Source organism: Girardinichthys multiradiatus, chromosome 9 (assembly GCF_021462225.1).
Source record: "Girardinichthys multiradiatus isolate DD_20200921_A chromosome 9, DD_fGirMul_XY1, whole genome shotgun sequence".
Classification (NCBI taxonomy): domain Eukaryota; kingdom Metazoa; phylum Chordata; class Actinopteri; order Cyprinodontiformes; family Goodeidae; genus Girardinichthys; species Girardinichthys multiradiatus.
In genome coordinates, this window is record NC_061802.1 from 31,801,119 (window position 1) to 31,814,096 (window position 12,978).

Sequence of the window (12,978 nt, forward strand, 5' to 3'; positions counted from 1 at the left end):
TCCACAAAATATGGCTTCATCCCCCAGCATGAAATGTTTTATTCAAAGGGAAAGATGTCTATTTGAAATTCAAAGGAGGCGATTTAATGAACGCTTGAAACAAATTCTGGAAATCCCTGTTGAAATTTGCTGAAGGAATTTTGGATTGAAGAGCCTGGCGTACAGCGACCGCAGAGATGATAAGAGCTCAGCACTCATGAAAGACACACACGCAGAGCAGCCACAGTGCTTTTAACACATCAAATAAGGACAGCTTAATTAGTGAGCAAGAATGGTGTCCCAACAAGGACAAATCTTTTTGTTCTGTTTTTGCTCAAGGTAAAAGTGTTGTTTTTAATGATTACCAAGTAACGTTCTGAATGAGTTCCAGGTTATGTGATTCAGAGGTCAGGGGTGGGCTACTCTGATTCTCAAGGGCTGGTGTTTTGTAAGTGTTACATCTATTTCTGCGACAACACACCCGATTAAAATGGTTCAATTATCCCTCTGTCAAAAGGTTCTGCGGGAGCATACAATTAATGCATTATTTGAATCAATTGTGACTAAGCAGAGCAGGAGAACATCTAAAACAAGCAGGACTTTGGCCTTCAAGAAAGGACTCTGTTTTAAAGCTTAGAAAAGAGAAAGCAAAAAATATTTAAATATATTTTGGGTACGATTTGACATATTTGCAGCAAACTATAGTACGTTTTCTTAATACTAACATAATGCCTCCGTACCATTCACGTTTCCAGCACCGCACAGCTCCACTCCGCTCTACCTCTTTCTATTCAGCACGAAACTGCTACCTCAGCAAACACCTTCTCATTTCTCCTCGTCCCATCAAGCTGCTGCTGTATGTTGCAGTCAGACTCATATGGCCGACCACGCAAATAGCCAATCAGTGACCAGCAGTCTGCTCACGTGACATTTCAACCCTGCTCTGCCCCAACGGGACTTGCTGCCGAGCAGAAAAAAAGTCAGTACCGGGCCAGAAAAGCCAGTAATGGAAATAGTCGAAAAACGGGCTGAGTGGAGTAGAGTCTGCCAGAGTGGAGCACATGGAAAAGGGACAATAGTAATACTTAAGTAAACAAAGTTGTTCCAATCCAACACAGACTAAGTATAATACTGAAGAGTAAAGCTACGGAGTTTTCAGGCATGTACATTGCATTTATTCTATTTTCTTTTATGATGTGTCAGAGATTAAAAATCCTTTTTGGGACATTCCTAATAGATACTTTCACCAACAATCAAGCATTTTCACACCTGAACAAACATTCAGTCTGGTGCTGTTACTTCTTACCGGGTCCGTTTGGTACTCCCGGCTGTAGAGCTCATGACAGTTATTAAAGATGTACTCGTAGGTGGAGTTGAGGCAGGCTTTTACACAATCTTTGACAACCTGACTGGCTCTGGGTGGAGACTGGAGCTCCTGAACCTGAAAACACAAACAAAACAACACAGTTAAACCAAATGATACATCTATTCAGAAAATGTTTAATCACCTTCCATAGATAATTAAAAACAAGCAAAACAAATGTCAGTGATACCTTGTAGGGGGGATAAATTTAAATGTAGTACAAAAACACTAGATGATAGGGATTGTACCTTCATTCTGAAGAAGGTAATACTGGTGAGGAGGTCGACTGTGGACTTGAGGTCCTGTAGCCTCTCAGGACTGCTGGCTGGGAAGTTGTTCTGCAGTCACAGATGAAAAAACAACAAAACACACACACCAATACTAATACTCAACACCACATTTCACAGCTGCCTTTATCCAATGTGTCTATGGGCAACATCCAGCACTGTCACACAATTTTCACTGTCAGCGAGATCTCAGCTGAGTGTGTGGGTGGGCAGTGTTTCCTGAAGGTGTCTGGGCATGTCTGAGAGGAAATGTCACTCTAATTAACACAGTGCCTCTTGTTTTTAGTGTTTTTCCAAAAAGGGAGATATAAAATTGATAGACCATGCAGAAGACATTGCAGAGAATAAGGAGTGTGAGTGTGTGCGCCCTATAAAGAAAGAGCAATCTTACTCGATACATGGAGAGGTCTATCCTCAGAGAGTTGTGCAGCTGATCTAGAAGCTTGACAAACCGTTCTTTCTGTAGGTAAAACAAAACAGGATGACAAGTTTAAAGAATTTGAACAAAAGAAAACATACAGCTTTATAATACATCAATTTCATTAGGATACTAAGTTTAAGCCCCTTTACAAAAGGACAAAAAAACCAATGTAATAAAAATTCCTTTTCTATTTTGTGCATAAAATATGTATAGAAAATATAGATCTTTTAGTGACTCACTCCAAAATTTGAAGCAGCGAAGCGGTCAGACGCAGAAACATTGTTGGTTGCCTGGGTGGTGTGGGCGTAGTAGGCGTTGATGTTGGCCAGCAGGGTGCTCATGACTGCAGGCACACCCGGGCACATGTACTTGGATGACAAGCAGGCAAAGTGGCTGCAAAAGAAAATGAAACCATGAGCAAACACCGGCTCCTAACAGCTTCAAGACATTAATACATGAAATCACATTCTAGGTCCCCTTTTTAAATATTGATATTCGGAAATTTTTCAAATGGGATCATACGTCATGGCTTGGTAGATGGACTCCACTCCATAACGCATGGCAAACTCATCTACTATTTCCTGGGGAGTCTCCTCAAAATAAACTTTCCAAGCATCATCCCCTTTTGCATCAGGGATCTTCACCACACCATTATTCTGGATATCTGTTACATAATGAAAGAGGTTCTAGATACAGGAACAAAAAATGAGAGAGATTAGGGTGGAAGGTAACAAGATAGGCAGAAAAAGAACAAGAAACAAAGATGAAAAAGGAAAATACATACAGTATAAAGGTTTGAAATGGATGAAAAGTAATTCAATAATCTTTTACATCTCAGTTTTACATAGGTACAATTAAGTTTCACATACATTTAACTACACAGGTATAGTGGACGCTCCCAGTCCTCTCAGAGAGCTCATAAAATGTTACACCACTGTAACACACTCTAAGTGAGTTTATGGGCACGTATGCGAAGCAATAAGAATGATCATTTGTCAGTTAAGGTTCACCTAATATGCTCTGCTGAGTAATGAGCCGAGTAATGACTCCAATGAAATCTCTGATTCCCCTACAATCAATCAGGAGAGTTTTTTATTTTTTGCACAGAACCAGAATATAAAAGGTTCTGCTATCTACGCTTTGTAGAAGGCGCAACTGTCATTATAGAGAAATGCAAACTTCAAAGAACATTAATCAATGAAGAGAGGGAATATTAGTGGTCATCGTGGCTATTTAACATACTCAGAACCACTTTGGTTCTTATTTTTTTTTTACCAAAACCAGTTCAGAATAGAAAGCAATGCTTCCTATACCATTAGTATCCCAACTGGTATTTTTACACTGGTCAAAGTGGGCTTACATTTGACCAGTTTAAACAAACTATATGGCAAGATGGAGTGTTATTAAGTCATCTAAAACATTCAGCTTCAGTTTTGACATATATTCAGAGGAGGTTCAGAAGACTTTACGCTGAAAAAAAACTGTCTTCAGAACTTAGAGCCGAAGCTCCCATCAGCATGTTTCGGTGTGTAAAAGGACTATGCAATTCCCAAACTGACCTAGTCGCCCTGGTGGTACAAAAGCTACATATACCCATTGTACACATTCATTTTGTAATAATGTGTAAATTTCTTAAAATGCTTGAGGGTTCTCCACGGTACCTTAGCTGTTCCCAAGACTGCACTTTTCTGGACATAGATCTTAGAGGTTGGTCCCGGAATCTGCTGTACCCACTCCCCCAAGTTGGGGGTTACGGCTCCTAGTGCACCTATAACCACTGGCACCATTGAGGCCTTGACTCTTCACAACTTCCTATTTCCTTTCTGACCCCATTACTCAAGTTGGAGACCCCTGCTCTAGATTGTTCATCACCCATAGTCCTTGGTTTTAGTATGCTCTTGGAAAATTCAGCTTTCTGGCAGAGGCCACAGGATTTGGTTCTAAAATGTCCTGGTATTACAAAGAGTTGCTGATGCCCTACACTCCAATGAGATTCTCGGGGGCTTTGAAAGAGAAACAGGCTTACAGCATCTCAGAGCCAACACCCTACTCAACACTAGGCATGAGGTGCCTCTTCACATTTTCCTTGATTGTTTTGCACCAAAGCCACCGGTAGAGTGGTAGAAACACTACCTGTTCACATTGGAGATGGTAGCACCCTCTATACAACCAGTTGGCATGTAGATAATATCTGGGGTTAGTTATGTTACCATGATGCCACTTTTTGCTGCAGGTCTCCAAATGTAAATTTACCTCTCTTATTACCCTAATCACGTGTTCCTGATCACAGTTCAGGTTGTTTCAAACTTGCTCTCACTGCAGTAATGGCCAAGGTTAGGTTTAGGTACCTATCATTTTATAACCAGTTACTGATTATTAAAGATCAACACATATCTGTCTCACCTAAAGGTCATGTTCTGTTGTCTTTCCCATTTTGAAGGTTTACTATACGATTATTTTGCTAATCAAATAATCTCTTGACTATTTTTCTCAATTAACTGATTAATAATCAGATAGCAAAAGGTGCTTAATAGGAGATTTTTTTATTGAATTTAAACCAGGTGACACTAAAGCTCTGATACTTGAGGAGTTCTGGATAGAGCATATTTACAGAGAAAGGTTTTTCATCATAAATGCTAAATGTATATTTTTTTTGTACAGCCTAGTTGCTGCACTGAGTGGGTGGTTCTTTCAGCAAATGGGATATTTTATAGTCTGTATACTCCAGTTAATGATTATTCGATTACTAAATTAGTTGATGATTACTTCAATAATTGATCAATCATAATTAATTTGATTAATCGTTTCAGGCATAGCTAAGACAAATGTACCTCGATGTAATGTCATATTTATATCCCACGGAAACAAGAAGACATGAATTACTGATAAAATGTCACAATTAAATTAAAAATGCTTCACTTAAATTTATCTTATAGGAATTGTTTGGGGGTACCATTGCACTGCGTACCAGCCTGATACTGGTGATTTTGTTTTAAAAAAAACAATCAGTTTTTTTTTTCACATAGTGTTCCCAATTTAAAGGTTGGATTCTTTTTAAAGTTCGTTTGTTCGTCGTCTTCCGCTTATCCAGGACCGGGTCGCGGGGGCAGCAGACTCAGCTGAGATGTCCAGACGTCCCTCTCTCCAGACACCTCCTCCAGCTCCTCCAGGGGGAGCCCAAGGCGTTCCCAAGCCAGCCGAGAGACATAGTCCCTCCAGCGTGTCCTGGGCCGTCCCCTGGGCCTCCTCCCGGTGGGACGTGCCTGGAACACCTCCCGAGGAAGGCGTCCAGGAGGCATCCGGTATAGATGCCCGAGCCACCTCAACTGGCTCCTCTTGATGTGGAGGAGCAGCAGCTCTACTCCGAGCTCCTCCCGGATGGCCGAGCTCCTCACCCTATCTCTAAGGGAGAGCCCGGCCACCCTACGGAGGAAGCTCATTTCAGCCGCTTGTATCCGTGATCTCGTTCTTTCGGTCATGACCCATAGGTGAGGGTAGGAACGTAGACCGACCAGTAAATTGAGAGCTTTGCTTGTCGGCTCAGCTCTCTCTTCACCACAATGGACCGGCACAGCGCCCCCATTACTGTGGCAGCCGCACCGATCCGTCTGTCGATCTCCCGCTCCATTCTTCCCTCACTCGTGAACAAGACCCCGAGATACTTAAACTCCTCCACTTGAGGCAGGAACTCCCCTCCAACCTGAAGAGGACAAGCCACCCTTTTCCGGTCGAGTACCTTGGCCTCGGACTTGGAGGAGCTGATCCCCATCCCAGCCGCTTCACACTCGGCTGCGAACCGCCACAGCGCATGCTGTAGGTCTTGGCTAGAGGGGGCCAGCAGGACCACGTCATCCGCAAAAAGAAGAGACGAAATCCACTGGTCCCCAAACCAGACCCCCTCCGGCCCTTGGCTGCGTCTAGAAATCCTGTCCATAAACGTTATGAACAGGACCGGCGACAAAGGGCAGCCCTGCCGGAGTCCAACATGCACTGGGAACAGGTCCGACTTAGTGCCGGCAATGCGGACCAAACTCCTGCTCCGCTCGTACAGGGACCGGATGGACCCTAATAAAGGGCCCCTGATTCCATACTCCTGGAGCACCCCCCACAAGGCATCACGAGGGACACAGTTGAATGCGTTCTCCAGGTCCACAAAACGCATGTGAACCGGTTGAGCAAACTCCCATGAACCCTCGAGCACCCTGTAGAGGGTATAGAGCTGGTCCAGTGTTCCACGGCTGGGACGAAAACCACACTGTTCCTCCTGAAGCCGAGGTTCGACTATCGGTCGGACTCTCCTCTCCAATACCCTGGCGTAGGCCTTACCAGGGAGGCTGAGGAGTGTGATCCCCCTGTAGTTGGAACACACCCTCCGGTCCCCCTTCTTATAAAGGGGGACCACCACCCCAGTCTGCCAGTCCAGAGGCACTGTCCCCGACCGCCACGCAATGTTGAAGAGGCGTGTCAACCATGACAGCCCTACAACATCCAGACACTTGAGGTACTCAGGGCGGATCTCATCCACCCCCGAAGCCTTGCCACCGCGGAGCTTTTTAACCACCTCGGTGACTTCAGCCTGGGTGATGAAAGAGTCCAACCCCGAGTCCCCAGCCTCTGTTTCCACCACGGAATGCGTGATGGCAGGATTGAGGAGATCCTCGAAGTACTCCTTCCACTGCCCGATAATGTCCTCAGTCGAGGTCAGCAGTCTCCTGCCCCCACTATAAACAGTGTTGGCAAAGCACTGCTTCCCCCTCCTGAGGCGCCGGACGGTTTGCCAGAATCGCTTCGAGGCCAACCGGTAGTCCTTCTCCATGGCCTCACCGAACTCTTCCCAGGCCCGAGTTTTTGCCTCTGCCACAGCCCGGGCCGCAGCAGGCTTGGCCTCACGGTACCCGTCAGCCGCCTCAGGAGTCCCACAAGCCAACCACAGCTGATAGGACTCCTTCTTCAGCTTAACAGCATCCCTTACTGCCGGTGTCCACCACCGGGTTCTGGGATTGCCGCCACGACAGGCACCGCAGACCTTACGGCCGCAGCTATGGGCAGCAGCATCGACAATAGATGCAGAGAACATGGTCCACTCGGACTCTATGTCTCCAACATCCCCCGGGATCTGGTCGAAGCTCTCCCGGAGGTGGGAGTTGAATACATCCCTGGCCGAGGGCTCCGCCAGGCGTTCCCAGCAGACCCTCACTATGCGCTTGGGCCTGCCAAGTCTGTCTGGCTTTCTCCTCCTCCAGCGGATCCAACTCACCACCAGGTGATGATCAGTGGACAGCTCAGCCCCTCTCTTCACCCGAGTATCCAAAACATGCGGCCGAAGGTCTGATGATACGACAACAAAGTCGATCATCGACCTCCTGCCTAGGGTGTCCTGGTGCCAAGTGCACTGATGGACACCCTTATGTTTGAACATGGTGTTCGTTATGGAGAATCCGTGACTAGCACAGAAGTCCAATAACAAAACACCACTCGGATTCAGATCGGGGAGGCCATTCCTCCCGATCACGCCTCTCCAGGTGTCACTGTCGTTCCCCACGTGGGCGTTGAAGTCCCCCAGCAGAATAATGGAGTCCCCGGGAGGGGCACTATCCAGCACCCCCGACAGGAACGCCAAGAAGGCAGGGTACTCTGCACTACCACTCGGCCCGTAGGCTGAAATGATAGTCAGAGACCTCTCCCCAACCCGAAGGCGCAGGGATACAACCCTCTCATCCACTGGGGTAAACCCCAACACGAGACGGCTGAGCTGGGGGGCAACAAGCAAACCCACACCAGCCCGCCGCCTCTCCCCGTGGGCCACTCCAGAGTAGAAGAGAGTCCAGCCCCTCTCAAGGAGATGGGTTCCAGAGCCCACGCTGTGCGTGGAGGCGAGCCCGACTATTTCTAGTCGATATCTCTCGACCTCCAGCACAAGCTCAGGCTCCTTCCCCCCCAGCGAGGTGACATTCCACGTCCCTAGAGCCAGCCTAAGCATCCGGGGATCAGGCCGCTGAGGTCTCCACCTTCGTCCGCCACCCAATCCTCTTTGCACCGGTCCCTCACGGTTCCCCCTGCAGGTGGTGGGCCCACTGGGGGATGGCCTCGCGTCTCTCGTTCGGGCTTGGCCCGGCCGGGTCCCGCGAGGAGCAACCCGGCCACCAGGCGCTCTCCGACGAGTCCCGACCCCAGGCCTGGCTCCAGGGTGGGACCCCGGCTCCGCCGTACCGGGCGACGTCACTTTTTAAAGTTTCAGTGTGAAATTATGCTATTGCTATAAATCATTTTAAGGGCTTTCGACACATTTTTACCAGGGGTATCAACATATGTGGAGGGCAGTGTATGTCCAGTTTAATGGATGATATAGACATGATAATATACAGACTCTGCAATGCCATTAAGTATTTGCAGTTAAAACATTTGATGCAGTTATATTGGGCATTGATAGTTTTATTGTACAGGAAAAATATAGATATAGATAACACAACAAATATCTAATGTTTTTAAATGTACAAAGAAAAGTAAAGGTTACCTCATGCAGACAGGTGTATTGTACGTGATATGGAGCAACAGTCTCCTCTCCTTTAATCTCCACATTAATGCGCATTCGTATAGCCCCAGACACGGCTGATTTGTCCGTTCGTTTGTCTGTTAAGTGTGTAAAACAAACAGCAACACCTTCACTTAACGTCATCCTAAAACTACATTAATCATAACGATTAAGTTATCTTTACAGCTGCTGCGTCATCAGATAACCTGAAGCGGTGGGATCACTACACTGAGAGAGCAGGGCCAAAAGAAAAAGCATACCAAGATTATACCATACGTCCATCTCTCCGCTCAGAGTGCGGACCTCGATGATAGTTTGACCGAGGAAGTCGTCAGACTCTCGCTTGAACTTCTGCTTCACCCGAGACTTAATGTCATCGTCTTCATCCCACACTCGCACCTTAATGCGGTCTGAGGAGTTGTGACATTCACTACACAGGCAGAACAAGAGAATAAACCGCATGCATCAACAACGGTGGCCATTTGGATTACTATCTTGGCTCAAGCCAAATGATTTCCAGAGAACAAATAAGACAAAGAATTGATTAAAGTTAACCCATGCTGCAATTAAGAAAGACATTTATTTGGCAAAAAGTATATTTGTATGCAAAATTCATGAATTAAATAATTTGCTGCCTTTTGCAGATTTGAAATTTTATATTTGATTTTGAATGAACTACCACTAAATAGTTTCTCCTCTAACAGCTACACATTTCCAACCTTTGCAGTGAAATTAATGTGACTCACAAATTAAACGTTTCCTCCCAAACAGGGTTGAGGTTACCATAGATAGTTTTGGTCCTCTTTTTGGTCTTTCCCACCTGGACAGTTACATAGGGATCACTAGAACCAGTTTTATCCTTGGCTTGGAGACCCTGAGCACACAAAACTGAACAGAAGAGAAGAAAAAAAACTGACTCAGGCATTGTAACTGTGTATCTACTTGGGTGTAAGCGGTTGCTCTTCTGTTGACTTTCTGCTCTACTAAACCATAAACGCCATCTGTGTTACTGGCGCATGGATGGCTATTTGTCCCTTTTTATAGACCCAAACACCTGACACGTACCATCTCCTCTGACGTTGATGCTGAGCATACTGACCAGCTCCCTTCAGAGCTGAAAGTGGCCCCCCTCACCTGTGATGCAGATCTTGGCTGACCATTTGGAGGTGCCGTCGAGCACACTCTGCTTGATCTGCTTCATCTGGGTGACATGAGAGGACTTGGGGACTGCAAACACTTCCTGGATGAGTTCAAAGATCTCTGGTTTGTTCCTCTCGCGGATCTTCATGCGATCTTTAAGAACCATGATAATGTTCTGGGTTCTGTCCTCTGCGCCATGTTTGGAGCTCTTCTCTGCGGCTCCTGGTTAAAAAGAAAGTCAAAATGACATAACCAAAGGGATTATTAAATCATTAATCAAATAAACTTGGTTTCACATAAAATGTGTTGACAGATTATAAAATAAGTAAACAAATAAACAAATAAAAGCATGAACAAAATTTCTTTATTTGGAAGCAATGTCTACAATATCTAAGAAATAAAATTTCAATGGATTTCAATCCAGAGAAGAAAGTAAGCTTATGGCGTAAATGAAAAAACTATGATCTATTTCATAAATCAAAAGCGAATAGAGCTCCGAGCAATAAAATGCTAAGCAAAACCGATGGAAAAGAAAGCTAAATGACAACAAAAGACAAACTGCCTTTAATATCTTTCATACACCCCCCCCCCCCCCCCCCCCCCCCCCCAAACACACACAAAGGGAAATAAAAATGAAGGAGGATGACTCTTTGCTTGAATTTGATTATTGAACATAAAAAGAAATAAATACACAGAATGTTTTTTTCTGTTAATAAGAACACATTAGTAAGTGAAATGAAGTACACAATAATTATCTCACTAATTATACCATCACTTCAGCAAAATCCAAGTTTACATTTAGTGTACAACAGAAAGAACCGGTCGAAAGTTTGCATACACTCATCTTTGGCATGAATGTCACGTCATTCTGGTGTTTGGAGACAAATTTTGTAAGCTTTCTGGATCTAACAAGAATCAGATGATGTGAATATAAGAAGCTAATATAAGCAAACAACAAACAAATCTGTGTTCTCTTTAATGTTACTGCTAAGAACAGTAACTTACCACTATTTTCTAAAAACATAGTATTTTGTCTCAGATCTAAAAGTTTGGATCTTCCAACATGTGTCTAAAACAAGGGACCAGGGATCAGTACTTTAATTCCATTTAAACAAAACAAATAAAATAAAACAAAAAACAAATGAAGATAATCATTTATAAAAACCTAGTTGAGTGAGGAAATTCACTAATTAAAATTCATTAATTGTTAATAGATCTTTATGCATTATGACACTTAGAATCTTGATAGGTTATTTCTGTACACTTGCGTTAAACCCTCATGTCATCAGTTTCTTGCCAACACTTCTCTTACTTTGTAGACAGTCAGCATTGAGCAGGTCCTGGCACTTCTCATGGCATTTGACTCCACACTCAGTGCAGCGCATGCCTTGGCGAGCAATACCCCACAGCAGTCCTTCACACTCGTAGCAGTAAGTTGGAGTGGTGGCTGTCCACACTTCGAAATTGTGTGGCGTGGTGCAAGAAATTGGATATATGAGGGCCTGCAGGGTCTTCTTGTAGACATGACTCTTCTATAGAATGAACAGAAAATATTAGTTAAGATTAATGCATTGCTTCACACTTTTATTAGTGTATAAAATGTGCTGTTTGAATAAAGGGAAAACAGACCAGTTCTTCATTATGCAGGGTGCTGGAGGTTAGGGCTGAGGTGATTCCGGCCTTTCTGGAGTTCTGGACCAAAGACTGAGTGACAGCAGAAGAGGGGTTACTTCAGGTCTCACATTTCATATTTGTTTAGTAATACATGACTACACATGTTCCCTAAAATCACTTATCTCAGAGTATAGTTTCTTTACTCTGCTCATTAAATACATTCCACTGAAAATGAGCTTAAAATGGGGTTTTAATTTTAAAGGAACATACAAACATTAAAGAGTCTATCCCAGCATTTAAAAAAGATTTATTTTGAAGTATAAAACATGTCTCAAATAGGTGAAACAATGTTAACAGTGAGTACAATACAATTTTCTTTGTGCCTCAATTTAGATAAATGAAAAAATGTATACCTTTAAGATGACTGAAGCTACTAATCATTCATGTTTATGTGGTTGTAAAAATATAAACAGTTAGAGCTCTATTTGTATACATACTGTAGAGAAAGATCAATCTCAGGGAAGCCAGTGAATCAATATTTATTTTATACATACTGTATTCTTCGTATGCACACCTGTCAGCCCTAATGTGATTTCTTTAACTGTCCGGTCCAATGGTAACACAAAAGTACAAACTACTTTTACAAACTAATTAATTAAAATATTTAAATACCAAATAATACTCACCATTGCCTGTGGTTTAGGCAAGGAAGAGAAGGAGGAGACATTTAACATTAGAAATAGCAGGAAAAACAGAATTGTTCAGAAAGCTTCCCTAAACCATAACCTAAATCAGTGTTTATAGAACTAGTGGTGAAATGCTGTTAAAATATTATCTAATTAATTTGAGGCTTTTGCAGTGAAGTCATTGTAAGTAATCACATTCTTATCAAATTGCAAAATTTGACATATTAGCAACATTTTTCAGTTCAGATAAGTTTAACTAAACACAATGTTGTAATAACGTTTTAGGGTATAGTGCAATTTAGCCCATAGATCATTCTGCGCTGCATTCACTTGCACTCAGATATTTAATATTTACTTATTTAAACACCAGTCCAAATGTGTACATTTTTATTTGATTAACTATCAAATTTAAAGTACCAGTCCCAGTTTAAATGTTTACAAATCAATCAACAAAACAAACCAAAATGCAGGCGATTGATGAAGCAGCTCTTGCAACCACAGCTGTTATTTGATAGCAGAATGTAATAATATTTACTGCTTATTCAGGCAGCCCACATCCATTTCCAATTAATTACTGGAATCGCTTTCACAAAACAAAGGAGTGTGTGTGTTGGTGTGCAGGAATGAGACCATTGGGGGAACATAATGCAAGTGTGCCAGCCTATGTGCTTCTATCTGAGAGTGCTAAATGTTATTAATAATTAAGAAAGTCCTTGTTGGCAACTATTTGCCTCCAGTACTCCATGGAAAAGGCAGAAAGACTGCACAATAAGCTAATCCTAGCAATTAATATGTGCAGTGCCTTAAAAAAGTTTTCATACCCCTTCACAAAATTCAATGTACTTTTTCTAGATTTTATGTGAAAGACCAACATAAAGTAGCACATAATTGACATATGGAATGAAAATGATATATGGTTTTAAAAATGTTTTACAGATAGAAATTGGGAAAGTATG

General features: G+C 43.2%; 1 protein-coding gene across 1 annotated transcript in view; it reads right to left on the minus strand.

Moving 5' to 3' along the window:
* Positions 1-12,978, minus strand: part of unc13a (unc-13 homolog A (C. elegans)) — a 76,652-nt gene that overhangs the window by 38,566 nt on the left and 25,108 nt on the right. Inside the window, exons 14-25 of the mRNA XM_047375112.1 lie at positions 12,023-12,028; positions 11,352-11,426; positions 11,035-11,254; positions 9,717-9,944; positions 9,329-9,470; positions 8,843-9,012; positions 8,565-8,680; positions 2,573-2,736; positions 2,290-2,443; positions 2,021-2,089; positions 1,591-1,680; positions 1,286-1,420 (exon numbers count right to left, since the gene is read on the minus strand). Of these exons, the coding sequence (XP_047231068.1) occupies positions 1,286-1,420; positions 1,591-1,680; positions 2,021-2,089; positions 2,290-2,443; positions 2,573-2,736; positions 8,565-8,680; positions 8,843-9,012; positions 9,329-9,470; positions 9,717-9,944; positions 11,035-11,254; positions 11,352-11,426; positions 12,023-12,028 (1,569 nt within the window). The remainder of the gene's footprint in view (positions 1-1,285; positions 1,421-1,590; positions 1,681-2,020; positions 2,090-2,289; positions 2,444-2,572; positions 2,737-8,564; positions 8,681-8,842; positions 9,013-9,328; positions 9,471-9,716; positions 9,945-11,034; positions 11,255-11,351; positions 11,427-12,022; positions 12,029-12,978) is intronic.